Genomic DNA, 26775 nt, shown 5'->3' with positions numbered 1-26775 from the left:
TCCAAACCAGGGATGTCGGAGGGGCATGGATACCTTGGAAGATTCAGATGGTCCAACAATGTATAGGGGTTCCAAAATCAACTCTGAAGGACCCCCATGTGGCAAAATCTACTAAGGGGGACCGTCTGTCCCAACTCACACCTCCTAGACCAGGGTTCTTCAACTCTGGACCTCGATTCCAAATCCAGCCCGTGTTTTCAGTTCCCCCAGGTAGTTTAATAATTACTGATTCTGATTGGTCAGAGGCTTCACACCTGACTGACAGGTAAAGGAAGGCTGGAAAACCAGCAGTGCTCGGACCCCGAGGACCGTGAGTTGAATAACCCTGTCCTAGACCATGAGCATTCCATACTTTCCTTTCACCAATTATACTAAAATATCTGCAAAAATGATACAAGTTTGCTGTCAAATGTCTGTTGCTCTGTAAGTTCCATTGATTTTCTCTAAATCTTTATTAAAGCTTCCAAAGATCACAGGTTTTAACACTGGAACAGGAGGAGGCTACACACAAGTCAATGTTTACACAGACCTGCTCTAAGACGGGCATTTCACACCACATAAGGTGTTTTCCCCAGATCACTCAAGGCCGAACATATTTTATACAGAGAACTGAAGCTACAGCCCATACTTTTCATACTGGTCAGTGAACAAATGGACATCCTTTAACACAATGCAGATTCCTAAACACATTATAATGTCTGGATGACAGACGTCCAAAACCACTTTAAGCAGAATATTGCACTAAGTAGTGTGTGTATATATATATATATATATACACACACACACACGTACAAAAGTAAATGCCAGAAAAACTACATATCTTCTACAATGCCATTTCATGGATGTAGTTAGACAAGTCTTCCAACTTCCACCATGCTTAATAGAACTAATAATTTCAGCCATGTATTTGACTACTCATTCTAATTATGACATTACCTTAAAGACTCGGTTAAAAAAAATAAAATAAAACTGCAGAGGCTCAGATTAGCAAGATTTAACACGGATCCAGGTGTCAGAAGGAAGAATAGGAATTTCAAAGATGAGATTTTTCCAAGACTATCCTAGGATGGTTACACATTCAACTAGGATTCAGCGCAACAGATAAGGAAAATCTGGTGATGTTCCCATTCGTCCCCAAAGATTAATGGGATGCAAGACAAATTGGGGGACACAGACACTCACAGAATAAGACTGGACTTCACAGCCTTGGGTAACAGGCAGTACTGGGAGGAGCCCAAAGAGAACAGGAAAGGAAGGCTGAAAGAACAGTAGGGAAAATAAGCGGATCCAAAGTTAAACAAAGACATTTGAATGCACCCATCCACTATTATTTTTATTGACATCAACCCTCCCCCCCAACCCTATCTAAAAAACCAAAAAAAGAATAAAACAAAAAAAACCAAAAGGAGTGCTTGCGGGCTAGCATAGAAAAAACCTCAGTAGAATATTCAGCAAAGTTTATTGAAAACTAACTGATAAAACAAAGTACTAAGGTTGTTTAAACATAAAAAGGAAATGAGCATACAATAAGTAAAACAATTAGAGGAAGTGATGCCCAAAGCACATATTCAAAAAACACTGACAATCCACAGAACCATTACATATTCCGTAAATGTGAAAAAAGTATAATTTCTCTGAAAACTGGAAAAAAAATTAAAAGAAAAAAATCCCACCATGGCCAACCACACAAAAACATTTATGCTTGCTCATTGTACACAGATACCCAAGGCCAAAACACCCAGGCTCATACAGGGCGACAGAGGGGATATTTAAGGAAAATGGGAAGAGAAGAAACGATAATGCAAAAGTACTTCTGTTTGGTGCCAAACTGTTAAAGTTGCTACTGCTACCAGGATTCCTGTAACTGAAACCAGAAGTACATTCAGGTACGCAGTAAGTTTCTATCACCCGGCTTCAAGGATACAATTAAGGTTTTGCTAAGTGCGAACCCATTGGCTCAACTCCTCCAATGGCGATGGAGAGCAGGAAGGCAACACCCCCACCCATCACCCCAGCATCATCATCAAATAAGTCTATATGAATCTGACTTCCAATATTCATTAAATAAACCTACCATAGACGGCAGAATTCTACAACTACATGGTGTGGGTATTATTTTGAGAGCACTCACAATTCAAAGCGGTGAGCTTCGGTCAAGAAGACACCCTTCAAAAACTTCCTTCAGGGTATGTGACCCCGTGAAGAGCAGTGGAAGGGTTGGGGGGGGGGGGGGGGGGGCTTTTAATGTCCAATACATTTCAATCAGTAAGACAAAACATGGAGAGTGATGCAGAGAGGAAAACGGAGATTTTTTTATATATATATATATAAAAAAAAAAATAAAAAAAAAAAAACACACCACAAAGAATAGCAGTAGCCAGCTACAAATTCTGCGTAGCTGATTATTTAGACTGAAATGGGCGAAGCGGCAGCATCGTAAGGGACCTGCTGGCAGGGACCGGCATCAGAGCACAGATCTACACAGTCATAGAAAGTATAAAAGGTTCCTTTTTTTCCTTTTTTTTGCAGCAGTCAAAATACTGACATTTCAAAGTAATTGTGAGTTTTACATCATTAAAACCATGGAAGATAGACGTCATGGACCCGGTGGGGAAACGAAAGTCGTCTCGCTACAAAAAAAAAAAAAAAAAAAAAAGGAGACAGAGTCTTTTTTGGGAGACATTCTCTTCATTTGATGCAGAATTTGACATTTGCCTTTAACTCTGACAGTTGCAGTGATATATTGTGCCAAGTCTCTCACACCTAAAGGGAACTTAAAAAAAAAAGGGGGGGGGGGGGGATAAAAGCAAGCTTGGGTACCCACAGCATGATTTTACAGGTTTATGAGTATTAAAGTTCAGCTCGTTATGGGGCACAGGCCACCTACAATCAGATCCTTCCTCCCTATATCACAATGTAGCCAATAAAATAAAAAACCAAGACACCTGGAATATAGGAGAATCAGGACAGTAAATGGCACAATATCATATATATTTATAATATACTCAGCTTCAAATAAGTCCTTCAGTATGTCTTTTTGTATGGAGCACTTTTGAAGAATTTGTAGAGGAAAAAAAAAATCCAAATGCCTTCAGTTATGCAGACATCTTGACGCTTAAGATGGAGAGAATTTTTTGGCCTGCGCACGAACCCTTTTTTCATATTCTACTCTGTTTTGGCTGAAATGGACAAAAACAGGAGTTAGATCACTTATCGGAGAACAAGATGCTGCAAGACTTCCACACAAGGTTTAGTTTTTACCCATCTGCACTGCCACCTATTGTCCAGAGGTCAGAGGAACAGTTACAACAAAACAGGACTGGTGATAATGGTCATCTATCAGTGATTACTTATAGGTGTACTTTATTAAGCCAAAACGCAACAAACTGCTGGAACAGCTGAAGCAATTTACGCAGAGAGTAGGTGACACACTCACCAGTAAATTGTATACGCCTCTGCTTGAGCGGGGTCCTGGATATTCGGCTCGTTCAGAAGTTCCTGTATTCCTAACAGAATCTTAAGAGAGGGAAGGAAGAAAGATTAAAGATTACTAGCAGACACACATCCAAAGGAGTAGTTTCATGTTGGTCTTGTACTGAAAGCAGCAAAGACTTTCTCCTCTACCTTCAAGCAACACCTCAAGACCCATCTCTTTCAAGAATTCCTCTACTAGCCAGATACCTCTCTGTGTTTGCTGGATGTTGGTAATGTTGCATTTCTGGCCCCTTAATTCTTATTAGGGCCTTACTTTGTTGAAGATGTTGTGCAACCCCTGCTCCTATTCCACTTCACTTGTAACTGGGCATTCATTGGAAGCACAGCCTAGTGCCATTTATGCATAGATGACTCGGACTGCACGTGTTTGTAATGTGTCATTTGCCCCATTTAAACATCTCTTTGAATATGAGTCTATTAGATAAAATAAACAAATGTAATTCCCCACAGGGATTTAGACAAACAACCTTACGGTTTCAGGTCTGTTCTGACCCCCATGCAATTCACTGCACAGAATAGTTTTCCTCACCTGAGATCACAGATCTGTTAAAAAAATTAGCATAGCTATGCTTACATCAATAACGCAACATTTACAATAACATGTGCTATGCAAGTCACAATGAACGGTCCTCTATTTGCAGCCATGAATAGCAGACAACCGGGCTGCAGAAATCCACCACTGGGAAACCCCATCAGACCTTTTCAATTACGTCAACAGATAGAAGAGAAAATATATCCAAGCCATCAGGCCCCCAGCCACAGCATTTGCAAGGGCAGAAATCGACCAAGGTTACAATGATGGGGACCAGGGTCCATCCACCACACCTGCTTTATTGTGATGGCAGGCCTCCAGTCTTTGTCTTCCTCCAAGATGGAAAGGCAGACTGTGCCGGATGGATACACGTTGGGATGAAACAGGGGAGGTTCAAATTTACCTAGAAGGACAGAAAGGGCCACCACAGTTCAGAACATCCAAGAGAAAAACATAGGGGGCATAGATATGGAGGAAGGAGAGCGGGACGTACACTTTGGAGGAGATGAGGGGTAGTCGTCCTTAAACAGCATCCGGAGTTTAAACAGCCCCCCTTCCCAAGGGGTCTGGAGAAACAGGAGGAATAGAAGCTCATGAAACATTATCAGATGTACAGAAGTTCAAACTCTTCAATCCTGGCACTAATCGCTTGCTTTCATGCCCCAATGTGGGATACCCAGCAATGCAAATCAACTTAAACACTTCTTTAGTTAAACCAAGTATCATACATTTGCAGTGCATCACACATTCTGCCTGTTTACTACCAGGTATAATGTTACAGTTTTTAAACTGATGAAAAAGCATGACGATTTGCAGAAAGTGAGCATAACATCCAGATGTAATCTGAGCAAGTAAAAACTGGATTTTTCTCCTGTGTCAGTTAAATGCCACTTTCAAACAGTGGGATTTAACATCAAATTAGATGTCTGACACTACATGCTAAATGCTAATATGAAAGCTGAACCTGCAACCTGTGCGGTTCCTCCTTCAATCAGAAAAAGGACACTCCTCCAGTGTCAGTCATACTGCGTGACGTAGTACTGGATGCAGAGTCATGTTGCCCTGGTGTACCTTTATACGTACTGTATACTCGCATCGATTCAGGTCACAAAGGCTGATATGTGATCCTGTTGCTTACCCCTTTCTTCCCAGGAATAGCACACTCCCAGTTCATCAGGTTCATGGTTCCATCAGGATTCTTTGTTGGTACCGCCACAAAACCCTATGAAAGGGATGCCACTTTAGACGCTAAATCCAACTACTCATGTAGCACAGGTTCACTGGGCGGCTGCTGGAGACTATCCCACGCAACACAGAAAAAGGCAGAAGACATTCTGAACACACACACACACACACACACACACACACACACACACAGCTACTCGGAGAGGACAATTCACCTAAATACATGTCTTTGGGTCCCAAATAAATAGCTGAAACCCTCACAACTTAGGAAAAACATGTAAAATTGCCAATCACAGACATGTACACTATACCGACAGAATGAGGGACTTCAAAGGGGCTTTGTTAGGGGGCATGTAGATGAAAGAACTTGACAGTTCACTTCAAGCACAAAAATATCCAACTCAAGCATCTTCCAAATGAAAAAGCCCCTCATCATCAGCTACTTACAAAAGGGTGGTCCTTTCGCCAGGCCTTCCTCTCCTGGGCAAGTCTGCTCAAAGCTATACCAGACATGACGCGTAGTTCTCCTGGAAACAGGAGGACTCCATTAAAGCCAGACACACATGTGGAGAAACTCAAATCACTTGGCAAAGAAGTGCACATCCAATAAATAAATAAAAAAAATTATTGTGTCTATACACAAAACAGAAAGCGACAATTACAGAAAATAACCAAAAGGACAGGAGGGGAAAGGGAAAGGAAAAAAACTCTACTCAGTTAATTGAAGCTTAATGTTTAATATTTAAAGATCCTTAATATCATTCATAAAGCCATGTTGCTTGCTAGTTTCCATAGAAGTGAATTTTGGAAGTCAGATTCTTCTACAACACAGTCAACTTTCCTCAGTAATATACAAAACATGGTACACCCCAAATTTCTATAGAGAAACCTACAAAGGCATCGGGAAACAGTTACATAAAATTTCCCGTGGAGGTCTTGTAAATGCATTTAGAACATTGCATGACGATACAACAGAATAACCAATCGGCTCAAAACTGCATCAAACTTCGACTCCACTCGAGGACCAAAATATCAGTATTAAAACCTACACACAGAGCTAGGAAATCAGCATGACACCAAAAGAAACCCATGTTGAACTTTAAAGGAATTAAGTTCATACAGTGAATACTCTGTATCAATTAAAATTAGCATAGCATTCATCTTCCCCTGCTATGTCACGATGTCACATATGCAGAAGACACATTTCATTGTTGTGTACTGTGTGCTGTGTTGTGAAAAATGAACACCGATCACTAAATTCTAATACAATACTACACGTCATACTGGGTAAGAGATCAAGATAGTCATATGCTCAGTTTTCAAGTAGCAGTCAGTCCACTCCTTTTACAACATTCTGCCCTTGAAAAACCCCTCCATACCCCATTATAAAGCTAGATACTCACTTGGTTCAGCAATAAAGTCAGACACGGCAGTTCGGAGTCAGCAACCTTACCAGAACATTGTATACTACTGGAACTATGACTATTTACAACGTATTACAAAGACATGCATAAATTGCAACAATTCATAATTAAAGATTCTAAAGATGTCAATTAAAAAAAAAAAAAAAAACACGAATACCTTTTAGTACCACTATTATATCTATTTAGAGCTGGTCTACTCAACTGGGACAATCACATGCAAACTTTTGTGCTAACGATTTCAATGAAGACTGCTTAAAATTACCGCTGCAATGTTTTTTTTTTTTTTTTAAACTAATACATATACATATCCACACGTAAAGAATACAAACATCCCATAATACACTGCAGCACCTACGCAAAAAAACCCCACTACTATCATAACTGTTAGTTATACCGTTATAACGGTTAATCGTTTTATTAATGATACCTACCCAGAGCACCATACTTCCCGCATTAGAAATGAAGATGCCAGGCATTAAAATGTATCAATGTCTCCAAACTGAATTGCTGTCTGACAAAAACTAATTAGAATGTCAACCATAAACTACCCCCAAAACTAAATGCCAGAATGAAAAGAAAGGCTGTCTTTATATACTTTATGTTATGTTTTAGTATACAAACACCCAACACCTGTACATTAAACCCATGTAGATCTCTAAACAGCCATCTAAAGAGCCATTTATTATTGTTATAAAATTAAATCCCCATAGTACAACCTCCAGGTAGTGTAAAACTAGACATATCCCATACCTTCATTCAAAGAAAATGCTAGGAGAGGTATGTGTAACAAACAGACGTTTGTAAATTAATCAGGTAAAGATTATGACGGAACAGAATTCCTAACAAACAGGTACTTGAAGGACCAAAGAAACACCGCCCGTTTACAACAAGCTATACTGTTAGATCTGAAAAGGACCATTTTAAAGTTACAAACAGTACTTTCTGTGTTTTTTATCTAAAACACTTAACCATTCATTAATATTCCTTAGATTTGGATGAGTGATGGGAAGCCACCGGTTATTTAACAGGATAGCTTTAACAGGCGGTCTGCTCCTACCAGCAGATGGCTGACTGCCTTAATAAGACTGGTGAGGAGATCAGAAGCCGTTCCCGGGGAGAAATGTTTCGGGAATGTTTGAAAACACAAGCCCGACCCAGGGAAGAGGCGCCGGTAATGGCTACAGCACACACTCCGGCCAGGCCCGCCATCGGTAAGGCACTGAAAACACGGTATTTTGTTATCTAATTCCCGTCAAGGTTTCTTGTTTCACCAATGCGGTCTTGAAAAATACATCATCGTCGTCTTCTTCCGTAAATAAAGGATTTACTTAATTTTTTCACATGTAAACATCAGTGATGATGAAGTCGGGTAAACGCATCAGAGTAAATGGTTTCAAGTGCGTTAGACACCAAAACAATCACCAGTTCGATTTACTTCCTCTTTTAAGTCAATCAATCCAACCTCAAAGTGCTGGTCGTAGCATGCTATGGTGGCGAAATACAGCTCCTTTCAGCGCCAGATGAGACGATATAAACAGTACCCAGTCTGCAGGGACCAAGTCTCACCTGCACCCCAGCGAGTCTGATAGCGTGCGCCTCAGCCAGCCCGTCTTACCATGGAGGCTACAGTCACACATTTCGAACTGCGCCCGCTCCCTAATCAACAAACCCCGGGACCGCCGAACCTTTGTAGTTAAAGTAAGTTCTCGCGCCGTGGCTTTAAACGGACATTCAGACGGAGAACGATGCTTCCCCCGTAACGGCCCAGGACAAAGAAGCGGGCTCTTCTTTGCCCCAATCAGCCGTAGCTAGCTTCTAGCTAGCTAGCTAAGATTCATTCACACAGCACCCAAACAAAACACTAACTCACACAATGTAAACACTAACGGGGCCGCAGTTACACTAAATCTTCACGTAGCTAACGAATTCTTACCTTGTGTAATAATAACGTCTACTGTATACAAAATGTTATGGATTTTTTTGTTTCAAAACTGTTAGCCTTTATAGTAACCGTATCTAACTCGGGACAAAACCCTGCCAAGTTTCCCTCCTGAAAAAGCACCGAATTTTTCCCAGGCTAAATAGGACCTATCGCGAACCCCAGGACCGCCTGAACACAATTGTGGATAAATTTTGCTACGTTTCTATTTCTGTGTGTGGTTTTATCATAATTCATAGTTTTCGATATAAAAAAACAAAGATTTCACATAGTAAATAATTTTCTATACAATAGAAAAACGAGGTTCATTTGAATACATGTTTACAATCTACTGTGTCATATAATTATTTGCATGGTCGATTACAGAGTGATATACGTTTGGCGTTTTAATCTATTTTAAAATAAACAATTCGTGGTTTTGTTTTCGCGTTATTTTTCTAACTGGCACTAGCTTGGACACCTATTAATTTAAAGGGGCCGTTTCAACGTTTTAGTGTAGTCTTAAATTAAGAAATTAAATATACAAAATAATAAGAAATGTATTACCTTTTGTATTTATGATATAACGGTCGTTACATTAGCTGCGTATGTATACATATCTATAATCTATTATTATTAACACATAGGAGTTTCTCGACCAGATTCGTCGCAGTACTTTTCTCATTTTTGATGAATAATCTCTTAATATTATGAAAATACAGTTATAATTTAATGACAGTTTCATCATCTTTAGAGATAATCATTTGCTGATGTCGTCTGTATTAGTGTCTGTTTTCATTTTATATGTATATTTTGGTTAGCGAATGAGAAGTAGGTGGCTATAAATACGTCAATATTTCAACGTCATGTTAACGGTATGCTTCCATATGCTCCAGAAGCTGAAGATATAATAGAATATTTCATGTCAATGTCCATATGTTGGTATATAGGTTTATAAAATAATTTAGTCTCTAAAAGCATTTAGGTGACATTGTAGCTTTCTAGGCTAATGCGCGAGTTGCAAAATTAAGTCCGTTTTAGTAGTGGAACCAATAAATTAATTCCGTACTGATTGCAAGAAATGTATTTATCAATAAATTAAAATATAGTGAACAAACCCTTTACGGTGCACATGTAGATAAACAATCTCCACTTCAGCCATAGAGAAAAATATGTGAAGTTAATGAAAATGTGTGTTTGTTTTAAACAAACCCTTATTTGGAGGCTCAAATCTGTTTCCAATGTGTAATTTTGCAGTTATTCAAAAATTTTTAAATTCAAGAGGTTAAATTATATGAACTGCTACGTCATAGCAATACAAGTAAACTATACTTTATAGCATGCATATAAAATGTTTTGGACCATAACTATTGCATTTTTCTCCCTCATTAAAACAATGGGTTTATTTATGTATAATATGAGTGCTATCTATAACAGTCAATTTATGTTTTCTTTATAGGCTTATCGTCTATATTATGTTTAAGTGTAAGACAACCGAATCCTTGAGATAAACGATGTGTACGATAGACATAAAATGTTAGCGCCACGCACCACTGTAATACGTCTGCTTAACAATATTGATTAGTAGAGATTAAAAAGAACTCCAGGGGGAGCCAAAATATAAGTATTGCAGATGAAGTTTTGAAATTTAGTTTCTCTGACAAGTGGGGGAAATGCAAATTAACTCCATGCCAGTGATACATGCAAACACATCACATGATGTATTGTGTTGCAGAGGTACTTATCAGTATGATTTAATTTGCCATGCATTACTTATTAGAACACTGGCTGCAGAACTGCTCAAAAACATTTTAAATAGCCTAATTACAGGCCTATTTCCAGTTTCCTCATTTTGCAAAGGTAATAAGAAATACTCTTTAAATTCAAATGCAGATTTCTACTAAGAGAAAACAATTAGCTACACATGACTTTTCCATCATGGCTTTGACCAGTAAATAGTGGCTTGCAGTGTAGCAATTTTACCTGTAGTACTGTCAATTACACCATACTGCTAGACCAGTTTTAATCACTGATTGGTGATCTTATCCTACTGTAGTTTAATTATGGGTAAAGATTCAACCAAGCAACTACTATATGTATATGCAAAGTCATAGGTTATTGTGAGAGAGGTTTTGGCCTCTAGTCTAGCATTACCTTGTTTCCTCATGATGTTTTTCATGGATCTGTAATTAACAACCTGTTATTTTGTGTACACACCCACATGTGCTCCTTCAAGGACAGAATACCAAAGGATTGCATTGTCACCTTTGAGCAGTTAATCTGGGCATGGATGTGCACTGCTACCTACAGTCTGCATTGCACGAAGCACAGGCTAGGCTGCATATATGGAGCTCCTGTCCATTGCAGAGCATCCACACATTATATATTTCAGGGGTAGGCAACCCTGATCCTGGAGTGGTGGTATACAGTTGGTTTTTCATCCTACCTGGTCTCGGATGAGCTACACCTGGTCTCAGGCAGTAGTAACTCATCAGATAGGACAGAAAACCTGCTATACAGCAGCAGCATTGCAGGATCACGGCTGCCTACTCGCGATACATTTCATAACATACCTTTCAATCCACTCCACTCTCATATGTAATGACATACACACAGGGGTTAAGTAAACTCTTTATTTGGCCTATAAAAACCCAAACAAAACCTACCAAACTACACATGTAAATCAAACAGAAATGTAAAAATGAGCTGTGAATTTTCAGCAGTGTTGGTGAAATGGAAAGAGGACTACACAGTCATAGCCATACCTGACAGAGCCTCCTGGTTCAGGAAATGTCACCAAAGGACTATAAGACACCAATTACAACCCTGTGGTTTTCATGAAGGCAGACTGGACCTGATGGGTGTGTCCCATTACAGCCATCACCCAACTGGATCTGCTGTCGCTTCAATCTAGGAAGTACATGTCTACAAGAAGAGATGACTCATACTTCTATTTTAAATCAGTATTTATGTAGCATATACCAAACTAGAAAATGAATGAGATGCAAAGCAAATGAACACAACGCATTATTTACAAGCATCTTTAATTCAGCTGACCTGTGGAGCAGTTAGATCTCCATACATAGAACAAGCTATTGTGTAAGGAATTGTGTGCAAGATTACTGGAAGGCTTCAAAACACTATAGCATATGTAAACATTGCCTAGCCGTGGCAATAGAGAATCTGCTCCACTGTTATTGAACTCTAAAGATTGTACAACTTCATAATTAAAAGCCCTTGTGTGCATGTGTATATATTTTATATATCTATATATTTTAATCTAAGAGGGTGGGGAAGATGCCCCATTTGTACATACTGTTCTACAGTCATCCCTGACTGACAACCTGTACATTTAAGATGCACTTCACACACTGGATTTAGTCATAAAGAAAAAGGCAACTCTGTTAAATACTTTCTAATAAGAATTCTCAAATTAGACTAGCATAAGCGTCAGTTCGTAAGGCTGGAGCAGTTACGTTATTGGTTATTAAAATATCCAGGCTTAGTGTTTTAGCTTGCATGATTGTAAACTGCATTAATGGAGTTAACCTTAAAAAAATACATAAAAACAAAAAACCACACAGCACGAGTTGAGGCTTTCAAAGTCCACACATCTCAGTGTTTAAAACAAGTGTACAAAACCTAAACAAGTGTATAAAACCTAAACAAGCATACCTTGCTTGAGAGCATGTGCTATCACACAAGGCAAAAAAGGGGTTCACTTTTGAACAGATTTAAGGAAACCAGCCAATAAAGGGGAAAAAATGCGCGCGCACACACACACACAAACTTCAGGCAGAAAAGCCTGGTGTTACTTGTAAATCTTAATATACTAAGAATTATGTACAAAAAAAATGGTGGAGATGGTCCAACATATAAATATGCATGTATCCATGATGCTCGTTTCAACAGATCCAGTCCTGCAACTTCAGTTTTACATAGTTTACTCTAGAGTATACAAAACTTGCAGTCCAACAACAAACCCATTTTGTTCTTTGTAATTAAATATAAATGGGGGAAAAAAACTACCAAAAATGTACTTAAGTTTCCCCCCCAAACCTACTGCAAGTATAGAATTAATTATCCTAAAACTAAACTCAGTCTCTTGCAGTGGACAATACCTCTTAATGCACCTATAAACAAGAGATTTTATCATCAAAGGCTTTAGAGAAAAAAACAAAAAACAGGGCATGTAATAGAGAGATTCTCAGCCCTCTGTAGACTTAACTGTAGACCACACCCCAGCCCTCAAAATCCCAGCCTTTTAAAGAGACCGACCGTTGAAATAGAAATATGACTTAAATCCCTCAAAATAATTCAAGTTTAGAGAAGGGAAAAAAATGAATTAAATACCCTGAGTAAATCACTGGCCAAAAAAATGACCGTCTTCGCTCAGCTAATAAGTTACATGCATATTTAACTTTTTTTTTAGTTGTAAAAGTTCAATCAACATTGGAGGAAAAAAAAAAGTCCAGTTTTATACAGGCACAAGAAAGTCACTAAACTGACCTGTTATATACACACACAAAATACTTTTAAAAAATAAAAATAAAAAAAAAGGACAAGGACGGGTGGAAGCTTGGATCAAAGTTCTTTCTTTCCCATCTTGAAGGATCAAACGCGGTGTGTACATCTCTATACCTGGAGCTCAGAGTAAAATAAAAAATTCTTAGGGCTTAATACTGTCTCTCTTCACATTCGAGATCCACGTTCTTGAAGAATCTGCAACACAAGGCAAATAAATTGTGAAACTTCAGTCTTTACCCTACAAATACACCATTACACCCCTCACCCCAAAAAATCCCCCAATACTCAATGCTAAAGGGTGAATAAAGGAAGGGGTCAGTAGCAGATGCTACCCTACAGACCACAGACACACACGCTACTAGAGCTGAGCCTAGCTTGAGTGTCTATGTAGCCCATCTCAGGCCTACGTACAAAATTCAAGCGCACCATGAAAGAAGTGGGTGGGTCCCGGGGGCAGACAGGAGATACAAATATGAATCCATTAAATATTAAAGCTACTGTCCATTACCAGGGCAGCATATCTAACAACGCATGTATCCGTCGAATCGATGGATGGAAAAGCGCTTTTTAAGGAAGCTCTTCATCCCCTACTGACACTACTGGCTGAAAGCGGACAAGCTCTCACTGCGGTTAAAAAGGTCAGCACTGCAAACCCTGGGACAATGTGCCGGGATGGAGTGGGCGGGGCATATGGGCTTAAACCACTCTAAACCCATTTGAAATGCGTAACATTTTCTCCCTTTTCGTCTTACCACCTCTACATCCTGAACTTACACGTTAGCCAAAATGTAACATTTGGCTCAAAGTGTAACATTTATGATTTGTAAACGCAACACAAAAATATACTAAATTGAAGAGATGTGGCAATTATTACAGAACAACATCTGTGGTATCAAGTATGGGGGGGAAAAAAACCCAGCTAAACCTCTCTTCTGATAGCTAAATATAGATAATAAATGCAACCTGCCAGCATGAATTATAAACTGCCACTCATCCTGTCAAAAAATACATTTTAAATGGAAGAAAATGGGGAAAAAGGTGCATTTCAGATGAAATTAAAAAGACCTCAAACATGAATGATTCTTATACATGAAATGAAAACCATACCTGTTTTGACACCTATGTGGTAGAACCTTAGAATTAAAAGGAATGGAAACAGAGGTACAGGGATGACGGGGGCGAAAATCACAACCCTAAAAACCACTGGCTTTTTGTTCATTTCAAGTGAAACCGCCGGTGGCCTGTAGGATGGGATTTGGGCACCAGTGCGATGCAGGTCGCTACGTCTGAGCAAATGCCGACCGAGCGAATGTCTCAGCAGGGGCTCGGCAGGGCAGCTTAGTGCTCACCATAGGCCAAACCTAATCAGAGTCATTCATTTCGTAATCTGTCTCTTCGTCCTCACTCTGAACCGCATGCAGCATGCAGAGGGTACAGAAAAGGGGGAGAAGGAGAAAGACAAGTTTAAAAAGTTAAAAAAAAAAAAAATAATAAAAAGAGGAGAATGGGAAGCGCTGGAAGGTGAATCCGATAAGAGGGGCAAGAAGCTTGCCTGGTTTCTCTCAATGGTTTTCTGAAACATTTTGATAGACGTAAGAATATATATATATATATATATATATATATATATATATATATATATATATATATATATATATATATATATATATATATATATATATATATATATATATATATATATATATATATATATATATATATATATATATATATATATATATATATATATATATATATCTATATATATATATCTATATATATATATCTATCTATCTATCTATCTATCTATCTATCTATCTATCTATCTATCTTGTAGTTAATTTCTGGGTTCCCCCATTCAAGGCAATGAGTGTAGAGTCAGTCAACACTTTCCAATACCTCTGTTGAAAGAAAAAAAACTGACATATTGAGAAGACATCAATAGCTTTTGTAAATAAATGCATCATTTTAGTTTTAAATTATAGCTGTAATGTATCCATAACAAGGCCTCAATCATAGTATCTCCGGGAGTTTCTGATCAGAATTCTCCTCTAATCTACCGGCACTGATCTCCTGGCGATCTTGAGGCTTGCAAGACAAACAGACCTGAAATGTTCTGATGAGGATTTAGTATAATATTTGTTTACATTCTGTCTGTGTGTGTGCGCACATATACACACTATATATATATATAAAAAAACAACTCGCAATGTGAAGCCCAGCAGGGGCATCATTCGCTGTATACAAGTGTGAACGAGTCACGGAAAATCTTATCAAAACATGGAGTGCCCGACTATACAATTCACATTCTTTTAAATAAGTGATCAAAGTAGCATATAGAACAAGAGAAAATATGCTGTCAAATATTACTATTTCCAAAAACGCTTCAAAATGTATATTGGTGGTCCATCTATATTCCAGTTGGGCCTAGAGGTACGGCTGTACTGGTCTATGACCAGTGCACTGGGAGGGAAGCCCAAGCCAAACTCCAGTTAACATTAGATTTTGCTACAGCTTTCATAGTATGAACCACTAATGTGTGGCTGACAAACCAGACAGGACTATTAAACTGGTGGCACTTGGCAGCAGGAATTCTAGCTCTATGAACTGGCAATACAGGGAAATAAACTGGTTCTGTAGTGCAAAAAAAAAAAAAGGTGAAACAGGTGTTTCAACATCTAGTTGGGGGACTGAAAAGATACTCCAGAGCAATTATAAACACACCCTTGGAAACATGTTTTTAAAAACAACCTATTAAATGCAGTGTTTTGTAATACCCCCCACCAGAATGAGGGGGGGAAAAAACAAAAAAACTGTTCTTCAAAATTAATAATCTGAAATTTAAGGCACAATTAAATGTAATTTTTTTATATATATTATTTAAAAAATGAATCAATGAAATCATGGGATGTAACGGGAATCTCACCTTTGCCTTTTCGCTCGGCTCACTACTGGTGCCGTATGATTGGTTGTGCAGCTCCTTGGAGACGACGCAAAGGAACTCTGCTTGGTCTTCGTTTCCATAGTTATAGGATGAGCCAATGCTGACCAGCTGGAGGGAGGAAGATACCAAGAACGACAAGGGGGTGAAGTCAATTTGGGAATATGCACTTTCCTGACAGCGGGGACTGGATGGTACCAAAATGGGAGGGGGGATGGGAGATGACTCAGTCACTGTAGGAAAACTGTATGTTGTGTTTCGTACAAAGGTTGATACCTGAATATCTCCATAAATGTCAAAATAAAAAGATTAGTCCCTAAAATAAACAGCAGCTTTCTCACGCCGAATTAAGAAGAAACAAAACTCAAAATGACCTGTCAGAGGCCTCTGAATCACAACAAGGTATCTGGACCTTCATTACCACAGGACACGATTCAGTTCTGCTTATGAAATCTTTTTACAAAACATTACTCCAGGAAGCAATTGTAACCGGAACCAGGAGTTAATCACCTAGCATTCTTGAGCTGTTTAAATTATTCATTAGGCATTGGGGGGGGGGGGGGGGGGGGGGAGTACTTGCAAGTATTTCCAAAGCAGACATCTCGCCTCCTTACCTAGAACCATAGCACCTGAAATGTAAGAACATTGATCCCCTTGATGACAAATGGGAAAACAAAAACACAGACGTGCGAGTGCTGCAAGCCAGCCTACACTCTCCAGAAGCAAAAAGGCGTGGAAAAGCAAGTACAGTGTCAGGTGAAATACAGAAGCAGGTAGCATGATGCCGAGAGGGAATGGAAGACGCGAGTGGTCAGGCTGTCCGTGATAAGGGCGCGGCTGCTCAGTGGAGGAAGAGCGGCTCATGGGTGCCATGTCACCAGACTATGCTGCAGTAATCCACCATAACACAAGGTTGGTCAATTGTCCTGGGTGGGAGTAATTAGAGAGGAACCTCGTAAACAAGAGGAGACAAACTGACTGCAAGGGTGGAAAAGTATTTACTGAAATGCCTGTCCTGTGACAATACAGGAAGTCTGTTCCCAAGAATCAAGGTACTAAACACACAGGGAAGAGTTTGGTCACAGAGGGCAGGTGGTGCCCATGTGACTCAGTAAGAGGATTAGCGAGGCTCGCACTGAAGGGGAGCGGCCGGGGCCTCTTCAGGCTCGACGGCGCACCTGTGATCTAAAAGGCTCAGAAGGAAGGACACCCTACCAGCCATTATGCATCACTGTGTCCAAATCAGAGACCAAGTTCAGAGTGCAATTATGCTTTGGCGTAGAACGAATGTACAAGTTCCTGCTTGTACAAGGACCATGGGGCGCAGGGGCAAGGTGGGGGTTTAAACTATGGGGGGGGGGGAAACAAAAAAAAAAACAAACTTAGGGCTTTCTGAAATGAAAGAATATTTTTCACTTTTGTACCCCCAAACAAAAGCACAGAAAAGTTAAGAATTTCTACTTGATGCATTTCTGAAAGATACTACACTGGAAAGTGAAAATTACTGAGAAGTACAATTTCTGCTAAATATAACAGCACAAATCCCCGACACCCTAATTCAGACTAAGGCGGCGAGCCGAGGCCTTCTTCCCTGTCCATCTAGGAACCACAGACAGGAGTTCAACTTGGTCATTATGAGATAAGGGAGAGGAGTTCCAACCCAGAAGGAAAATAAAAATAGCAAACTAGACCGTTTCATATCCTCATTGTCATTTTCGCGGGCTGCATTCCTCCTGCGGCCACACGTGGCAGGGAGACGGGCAGATGGGCACCTCGCAGTCTCCAGCATACCGCTCCAGGGAACTCCAAACCTCCGTGGAATGGAAACGGCACATCTCTGACACGGCTGGTGGTGCCCGGTATGGAGAGGGGCAGAGGTGCCATCCCGTGGGCATACCTTTCTCGTGAAACGTCGTATCACGGCATCGCACGGGCCGCATGGAATGTGTCTGCCAGAAGCTGGCAACTACAGCCCAGGGGCACTTCAGTGGTAGGCCAACATACGTGTTCCATCTCACATCAAGACTTCTGTGTGTCACTGACCCACAAAACTGGCACATGATGTATAATTAAAAACAAAGGGAACATCTTAAGATGTGAAACTTTAGTGCTAATGAGTTTTTTATTTCTGTGGGGGTGTGCGTGGGGGGGGGGGGGGGGTCACAAGAGAATGGGCAAACTGTAGTACCAGGTGGGACCAACAACACTTCTGCCAGGTTTGAGACATTTGCTGTTCTACATGTATATCAGATCCTTTCCACATTGTACACCTCCTCTGAAAGTGCTGTTACATTCAAGAAAAACAATTCTACAAGGCCTATGCTCATGTTTGAAAGGATATCCACCTAACTAGAATATTCACCAAGCAAGCTTTACAAACACATCATGTTCTTTAATATAGTGTGCAATGAGAAGCCCGATCACCTAGAAATCTGACCTGTTCCAGGCCCAAACAAGGCCTGCTTACAAGTGGATATTCCCACGATCACGCTTGGCTTTGTCTGTTCGTGTGTAAACAGTGGCCTCTGTTACAGATGGAAACCCACCAGCATCTGAATTCTGTGCCCAGTTCCTTACATCACTGGTTTCACGAGTAATAATCATGACCATTCACATAAGTGCATTTCTTCCTGGGCTGTAGTGGGCAGTTTTACACAGTTACCAGAGAACTTTTCTCTTCATATCTACACCTCACAAAAAAAAAAACATTTTGCAACATTGTACATGTTAAGAACTTTAATAGGTGACAAGTAAGGATTACTGTAGTTGTTACAGGAGAAAAATAAATCTTAGTTTCTCTGCTCCAAGGATTCTCAGTATAACATGGAAATAAATGCCTCAATGAAGGCCAAAAAAGTCCCCATTGTCTGCTGAACCTCAAATCAGTTTTGTGTAGAATCAAATTTTTAGAAAACTGATACAAAATTACATGTAAAACAGCATGTGGGCTCAAAGAATTGGCCCTCATGCCGTATTGAACATCTCAAAATCCTAACGGGAGAGGAAAACATATCTTTCATCATCTGAAAAAAGTATTTTTTCTTCCTCTGTGCTGAGATCAACATCTCTCACACATTTAAAAGAACCTGATGAGAAAGCAGCTTCACTCACTCATGTCTTAGCAAACGGGAACAGAAACGGCGCAACTGAAATCTGGGATGGAAAATGGACACGGCAAAGAAAATGGGATTCTGGTATGTCAGGCTCTTTTGATGGACGAAGAAATGGTGGAAACAAGAACCAGGGAAATCACCATAAATCATGAACATCTCCTTCAACGAGGAACAGGTCCCAGCAGAGGCCCAGCGGAATGGCAGCGGGTGGGGGGGGGGGGGGGGGTGTATTGGGGCATGCAGTGATGTATCCGAGAGGGGGGAGGGAGAGAATGCTGGGACACACCTCGCCGCCGCTGCTGCCGCCGCGGATGGGGAGACCGGTCTCCTCTCCCCTCACCTCCCTGGACACAATCAGCAGAAACTCTGACTGGTGGTCCCGCCCGTAGCCTACACTGACAAGCTGCAACAACCAATCAGAGCACAGAAGGGAGGGATCATTCTGCAGGTACACAAGGCCACAGTCATCAGGCTCAGATCACAACCGCTGTGGCTTTGACGAGTCTGTGCGAGTCTGGAGGGGTGTGAGGAGCAGAGCGTATTGTGTGTGTGGCATACGGACAGTGTACACACAGGCGGGCGGCTGCTGTAACACACACACACACACACACACACACACACACACACACACACACACACACACACACACACACACACACACACACACACACACACACACACACACACACACACACACACACACACACACACCCTCAGAAAGGTAACAAGGAACACACAACACTGGCAAAACGACACAGACGAGGGAGTGGAATGGAGGGAGACACAGGAGGGGCAGCATGCCTTCCCAGAATGCTGTGCAAGCCTAACATTAATAACTACAAGTATTTTTATATCCAGATGGAAAGCAATGAATGGATGAGATGCACACCAACATAATATGAACCACCTGCATAAGAGCAGAGATTTAGTGGATGTTTACCTTAAGGGGACAGGATGTTGCTGACATACCACATACATCACAAGCACATACTGACCTGACAAATAAAAGACAGGCGATTCCTATCGTGAAAATGAAGCCGTGAGCGTCAATGCATGGGCAGCTATGCATTACCCAGCCAGTCACAAAAAAGCCAGAAAATGTATTTATAAAAAAAAAAAAAAAAAAAAAAAAAAAAAACCTTAATTTGGCAATATTTCAAGCTAAAGCTATTAAAATCCAAATATATTAGCCTATACACAAGCCAAGTATTCAGGTAGGGCCATATCTAAAAAATAAGATTATGTATAATTAACTTTGAAACTGTTCCATGAATCATCCAAGGACTATTTTAAGCCTTTAACATTCCTGTATGCTTTCTACAGTTTCTGCCCTTAAGCACATCGTACCCTTATTTTACTTACTATCTACCAATTTTATATTTACACTTTATTAAAGACCTTTTAATAAAAGGCAACCAAGCCAGCCAACACAGATGATTGCCATGCTCACACATAAGGTATGCAGCCTTCTGGAAGCAGAGCAGAGTGCTGCCCATTACCTGAGGCTATTTATGGAACAGCAAGGGAAACGCGAGAGGGGTGGGCGGGGGGTTTCTGGAAGGAGCTTCCTTAAAACCAAGCACGAGGAAACAGAGCGCGGCACCGCTAGGCGTGTCACATGTTTGTTACCATCTGATACAGTAGTTCTCTTACAGTCCCTTTACATAGTATAAATAGATTCATGAACAGATCCCGTAAGATGGGTAAACAAGTCACTGACAAATATGAGAGTTTACAGCAGTGAAAATGTAGGCTACAGCAAGGTTAATACGAGGTTCTTCCACTGGAAAAGTCCAATTATGACATCCATTAATATCCAGGAAAATACTAGAGTCCTGACGTCCATCTGGATAGGGCAAGTCTATACCGCATTCAAAATATGGACTGTGGCAGGGAACTAGGAGGAAGCAAAAACGTGGATGGATCCCCAAGGACCGGGATCAGAAACACTGGCCTGATACCTGTGTGGTTGTTTGAAATCACATGAAGGTGGACTGTTTAACATCTGACAATAACACGCCTTTCACACTTATTTCAGCTGCTGCCTCGTGAGAGACGTCACATCTCCGCTATAAAGTAGCGTTGTATAAAAAAATTTTTTAAAAACGTCATCATGGATGCAAGTGAAAGCAGAAGTTTCACAAAACATCACAATGTTTGTTTGATGACTGTTTGTAGGAGGTGAAAAAAATCACCACAACCTTCTAGGTCAAAAAGCTGAGTGCCAAGAAAGAGATGCAACTCCTTAAGTCATAAAATTCATAACTAGTAGTAATGGTAACTGCTGGCCTACAGGACACGGTCAACCAGTTAGCACTGACGGCATCCACCCTGGGCGTGAACAGCAGGAAAATAAAGTATTTAAGCAAATTAGTTATGAGGCTGGAAACTTCAGTGTGACGTTGCCTCGAACAGGCATTAGTAACAGCTGCATTAAAACCAAACTGAATACACTGGAAAGGTCTGTCACACAAGTTGCATCCGGGACTCATTTACTCCTTTTAGCCCAAGATGCTGAAAGGTAGATCATGCACCTACATTAGACATATTCAAAAAGAATGACGACATTTACAGAAATCGTAATTTACAGAACAAATGAAAGCAGGACAATGGCTGCAGGACGCTGTGATGCTTAAACATGCTCCGAGGACACGACACATGGACAGACATCACGGCATGAGCATGCAGCGTATGAGGGCGACTCGACGGTTATGGAGATTTAATGCCATTTCAAAATGTGGATAAAGTTCACCAAAACTCTCACAGCCTGAAGAACACTACTTCAGGTATTTATAATGAGAGGTATACCGGCCATCATGAGTTACCATTCTGAAAGTGAGAGGGTTGCCTGTTTCATTAGACTTCTTCACTGTTTAAATAGTGGTACAGCATTATCCCAGATAGTCCAATAATTACAACCAGTGTCAACACTTCTGAGTAATACTATTTTGGATCAGATTGTGTCCAGACTCTGCCAGGATTCATAAACATTTAAATCATTACATTATGGGATGTTTCCTTGAGATATAATAGGATCATACCATATCGTATTTGAAGACTCTTAGAATGGATGGAAAAATGGGAGAACCCAATTTCTGACAATGACAGCATATCTACCCAATCTGTGATACTGAAACCGAAATAACGTCACTGCAGATTTCATTTAATAGATAAGCTGTAGGCATCCCGCACCTTCATGCTTGTCTCAAGTAATTTATAGTCTTGATTTAATCTGAAGTGAACTTAGAGCTGCATTTTCACAGGAATGTTGTAAGGGACTAACTCCAGAATACAAGTCATTTGAGAGGGTGTCCCTCAGGGATAAGTTTTGGTTCCAAATGTTCCAGAATAGTTCATCAAGTTAAGTTAATGAAACATCTAAGTACTACTCAGACCAAAAACAAAAAGCACAAGTTGTATCTTCACAAGATGTATTTAACAAATCAAAGGGGTTTCCAAAGAATCTTAGTGTAACTTTCCTGACTATAGAATTATAATCCAAATTATGATTAATCCTAAAACCACAATCAAGTCATTACTATACGATGGCTACTTCTGGAAAAACAAAATAAACACTGATATTTAGATGACTTATTGTAGTAGTCTATACAAATCACACTGAGCAGTACCACGAAGGGGATTAGTTCTATTTATACATTGTTCCAATGCATAAACGAAGCTTAGTGGCACTGCAGTTCAACAGAAAATGTAGTTTGACCTTTCTGGACAATGTTTAAAGCATGACAATAGTTCTAGAGAGAGACTTGAACATGTGATGCAAAAAGGTTCAGAAATTTCCAAAGCCCTCAGGTTTCCTCTTTAGACAGCGGGGTTACCTGCTCAAACTTCCAGCCGTCGGACATGGTGGAGACCATCTGCGTAAGCTCCTCCTCCTGGCACTGCAGGACTCTGTACACGTGCTTAATGGGCACCTGGGGGGGTTAGGGGGTGGCAGGAAAGTACGTCACTGCTGGGAACATTCAGAGGAAACAAGCCCTGCGTTTGATAAAGTCACGGATATTCAATTCCGGCCCCAAGGGACCATATCCAGTCTCTTATTACACCCCTAAAAACTTAATAGGTTCCGCAAAGATGATTCTTTGAATCTATTGAACCAGTGTCTGGGTGGAACAAAACCTTTCCAACTATATGTCTCCTGGACCATCAACAGACGGGCCAGCTTAAAAGCCTACAGTCTGTACAGAACCAAGTTCTGGGGCCCGGCTCAGCGAGGACTGGCCATAACAGATTATTTTCCTACTAAATAACCTGGTAGACAATTCCAATGAGTGAGAAGGAGGAAGTCAAGTATCCACAGATAGATAAGATATATAGATAAGACAAACATGTCCACTGAGGACAGAGGGCTGGACTGGGGCCACCACCTTTAACAAGGCTTGGAAACCCCAGGGGCTTTTCACAGAACTAATGAAGGACGCCACTCTGGGACTCCGCAGAAAAACAGCGGCGGTCTGCAGGGGATCGCAGCAGATGCTCTCTGGCTCTGTGTACAGCCTGGTGGTGAAGGAGCTATCCCCCGGTCTGCACTCCATTCCTAGTTAATGATATTTGCTCTGATTTCTTAAAGCATTTCCCGGCACGTTTCTAGCAGTTTGGTGAAAACCAGGGTTCCCCTGAACTGCACTGCTGTCTCGGCCATGAGGGAGTCGCCAGCACACATGGGCCCGGACCGACACGCCGGCTACAAAGCGAGCTGCCAGCTCCGCTGAAGAGCTAATTAGCACAGACACCTCAAGTCACTCGCACAAATACCAGACAGACCAGATGTTACCAGACAGCAGATACGGCAGAATTTAAAGCACTGGTTATTAAAACTACAGGCAGCTCTTTCCGCTTTGGTGACATTCTATAGAGATCTTGCTGAAGAAGCTCTTAAAGATCAGTGGCAGGCAAGTAAGTGGGAATCCAACTCTCTGCCTCTGCTGCACATATCAGATGAAGCCGACTCCAGGGCCCCTATGGGCCAAAAGAATTTCTGAGCGTTTCCTGAGGAATCCCTCCTTGATAAGGGAACTACACTCTCCGCATAACTGAGGATAAGTGTGGCGAGGCTTTGACCTTGGGAGGCACCACGGATTCTGCAGTGGCCCCTCTTTGCTGCACACAACACAACCACTTGTGACTGGGTTACAGCTTATGACAACATTACATTCATCTAGCTGCTCACCTTGAAGTAAAAGCAGGCTGCTTGAAATTCAAAGTGAACTGTTATAAACAGGGAAAACTTAAGGGAAGAATATGGACCCTCCTTCCCCAAAGTATTATGGCACAGTGATGAATTCCCTCACTCAGCTGCTGAGGTGAGGGCATGATCTAACCAAAGCCAATACCATCGCTCAACATTGTCTAAAGCAGCGTTTCCCAAATCTGATCCTTGGGGACCCCCAGACACGCTGTTTTTGCTCCCTCCCTGCCAACCTGTGCACATTTTTCCTTCCTCAAAATGTGGAGTCTGGGAGTTCCTGAAGACCAGGTTGGGAAACGGTCTAAAAGTACTGGAATATCCCCAGAAACCTATTTAAGAAGGGTTCAGGCAAGAGGAGGCCAGGTTACCTGTGATGTTTTGCAGTCCCTCTCCCTGATCTTGTCTTTGATGAGCTTTATCAGTGATGTGATGTTGTAAAACTCTGCTTCTTCCAGTACACCTTTAACATAAGGAGGGGAGGGAGGAATCCCATCAGTCACACAAGGAATGCACATAATTAGTAAACACTGTGCAGCGCAGGTTATGATAGGCTGCTGCCGTACAGGTCAATCAGGCCCATACCTTCCTCGGCCAGATCTTTGTTGAGGACCAGCTTGCCGTGCCTCAGATAGTTGAGCACTGGGCCAAAGTATGTTGGGTCTCTGTCTATTAAATAGGCTCCTGTATCATCCTGGAGAAAGAAAAGAGCAACGTTAGGAGTGAGCTCAGTGGGTCAGACAGACGACTGCTTAGAGAGAGTTAACGGATCACAGAAACATCCAGAACAGAAACTTCTGTCAGAACCATTAGCCTCCCATCCTAGTGATGAGGAACAAATGGTTTCCACAGAAGTTCTGTGAAAGAAATTTGGAGAGATCATGTTAAAAGCCGGCCGGCCTGGCAGTGTTAACGGCACTAAGGACAAGGAAGCTAGAATCCCTCTTCCATGCTTTCAGAGAGCTGCTCATGTGGAGGGAAAAGGCATCTTAAGGCTGACTTACATCTGTGTAGAATCTACACCATAGGTAGCCGCATAGCCTATACCTTAGCCTGATACCTGTAGTTACATTCCTGGGAGGTATGTGTATGATATAGGCTACGTGGCTTCCTACAGCACAGATTCTGTGCAGAAGCAAAAATCAGCCTTTACTAACATGGCTTGGAAATCATGATCCTATCTAACAATGAAAGGAACAAGTTCCACTTGTATTCCTGGTCTGTGGAGTGGAAAAACAGATGCAATGCAAATATGTACTATACTGATCTAAAAGGCGACTGCATTTACTCCTGAACTGTAGATAAACTATCACCTTTCACCTGAAAGGGTAGCAAGAAGCTCACTCTAAAATGAAAGCTGTGATCCAGATACATGGAAATGAAAACAAGTTTGACATAAAAATACAAGCTGTACAGAGTCGAGTAAAACTTGACATGTAAAATTACCCAACATACAACAAAAAGAAACACTTTAATGAGGAGAAAGCAAAAAAATCCCACTGAATAAAATCAGCAATGAGAAGCCTTAAGTTGTTACAAATCTACAAATATGCATCTAGGAGTTAATGCCGGAAAAGGCTAAGTCAACAGAGGCAGCATTACAGAAATTCATTAAAACCACAATAAGTGGCCACAGCGCTCCATTTACTTGCACTTCCAGGTCTTAAAATCGGATGCGTTCAGCGTCTCCAGAAAGAGACAACAAAAGGAAACCGCAACTACAGTCCATTTCAGAAAGAGGAAGAGTGACAGGGAAATACTTGTTTATGATGAATGATGACTTCCTGGCAGCTCGAGAGCAGCCTGGCTTAGAGTTTCAGTAAATTACTGTGTAAGCAAATCACAGAAAAAAAAAAACAAAACGCAGAGACGATCTGAGGCCAGTGTGAGTAAGCTTCACCTAGAACTCAGGTAAGAAAGCCTAGGATGCTGGTGCTGAAGACAGACACGACCTCGTTCAGGAGGGAGAGGGAGGCAGTTCACGTGAAAAATGCACAGAAGACACAAAGGATACAGTGTTTTTAATTAAAAGTGAGAAGCCCTCTCTGGAGTGCGTGGCCATGGGACACTAATGAACGGATGATGAGATTTGAGGGCAGAAAAGGAGGCCCAGTGGAGAAGGCCGACGTGGTAAACAGTGCAGCAAGAAGCTCCTCCTGAAAGCCCGACCTGAAAGCCACTTTCACACATCGAATGCTTTTAGAACCACAGAAACATTCATTTTGCAAATCACATAGCAACTAATTTGGATACATCTGGGATTGTTTCACAATTACAACCGGGACCGTTCCATAGTTTCCTAAAAATAGGAAATACCACGTAACACACAGAACAGAAACACAATCAAACAAAAAAGTAACACCTTTCTCCACCGCAACACTACAGTGAAACTGAACTGCGTCTGAACCATTTCTATGATGACTAAATAACCTCATGC

The 26775-nt window shown here is 41.0% G+C and overlaps 2 protein-coding genes and 1 long non-coding RNA gene across 5 annotated transcripts in view; 1 reads left to right on the top strand and 2 right to left on the bottom strand.

Moving 5' to 3' along the window:
• Positions 1 to 1440: 1440 nt before the first annotated feature.
• Positions 1441 to 8907, bottom strand: LOC111854524 (SUMO-conjugating enzyme UBC9-B-like). Of its 2 annotated transcripts, none has more exons than XM_072712580.1 (7): positions 8570 to 8907; positions 5660 to 5739; positions 5166 to 5249; positions 4521 to 4593; positions 4321 to 4430; positions 3437 to 3516; positions 1441 to 3179 (listed from the first exon to the last, which is right to left on the bottom strand). In XM_072712580.1, the coding sequence occupies exons 2-7, from the start codon at positions 5723 to 5725 to the stop codon at positions 3116 to 3118; spliced, it is 477 nt and encodes a 158-aa protein (XP_072568681.1). In that variant the 5' UTR covers positions 5726 to 5739; positions 8570 to 8907; the 3' UTR covers positions 1441 to 3115. The 2 variants fall into 2 exon arrangements, with proteins under 2 accessions (XP_072568681.1, XP_072568682.1); XM_072712581.1 differs by lacking the exon at positions 8570 to 8907 and adding an exon at positions 8203 to 8468.
• The window catches only part of LOC140590911 (uncharacterized), a 27032-nt gene continuing 8501 nt past the window's right edge, over positions 8245 to 26775 (top strand). The window contains exon 1 of the long non-coding RNA XR_011991816.1: positions 8245 to 8334. This is a non-coding gene — a long non-coding RNA (uncharacterized lncRNA). The remainder of the gene's footprint in view (positions 8335 to 26775) is intronic.
• The window catches only part of LOC111833433 (BTB/POZ domain-containing protein KCTD5), a 26327-nt gene continuing 10725 nt past the window's right edge, over positions 11174 to 26775 (bottom strand). The window contains exons 2-7 of one of the 2 annotated variants that reach the window (XM_023791693.2): positions 24924 to 25032; positions 24710 to 24801; positions 22972 to 23067; positions 19422 to 19538; positions 16008 to 16133; positions 11174 to 13276 (exon numbers count right to left, since the gene is read on the bottom strand). In XM_023791693.2, coding sequence (XP_023647461.1) covers positions 13247 to 13276; positions 16008 to 16133; positions 19422 to 19538; positions 22972 to 23067; positions 24710 to 24801; positions 24924 to 25032 — 570 coding nt within the window. In that variant the 3' untranslated portion in view covers positions 11174 to 13246. The remainder of the gene's footprint in view (positions 13277 to 16007; positions 16134 to 19421; positions 19539 to 22971; positions 23068 to 24709; positions 24802 to 24923; positions 25033 to 26775) is intronic. The other variant, XM_023791694.2, reaches the window with a different exon arrangement.

Source organism: Paramormyrops kingsleyae, chromosome 5 (assembly GCF_048594095.1).
Source record: "Paramormyrops kingsleyae isolate MSU_618 chromosome 5, PKINGS_0.4, whole genome shotgun sequence".
In the NCBI taxonomy this organism is placed as follows: domain Eukaryota; kingdom Metazoa; phylum Chordata; class Actinopteri; order Osteoglossiformes; family Mormyridae; genus Paramormyrops; species Paramormyrops kingsleyae.
The sequence above is the reverse complement of the archived record's forward strand: the minus strand, read 5'-3'. Positions and strand labels throughout refer to the sequence as shown.

Bases quoted from the DNA above. Each gene is read 5' to 3' on its own strand.
- LOC111854524 (XM_072712580.1), bottom strand. From the start codon at position 5,725: ATGTCTGGTATAGCTTTGAGCAGACTTGCCCAGGAGAGGAAGGCCTGG. The intron at 5,250-5,659 runs GTAAGTAGCTGA...TCCCTTTCATAG, and splicing joins GGCGAAAGGACCACCCTTTT to GGTTTTGTGGCGGTACCAAC. The intron at 4,594-5,165 runs GTAAGCAACAGG...CTGTTTCTCCAG, and splicing joins CTATTCCTGGGAAGAAAGGG to ACCCCTTGGGAAGGGGGGCT.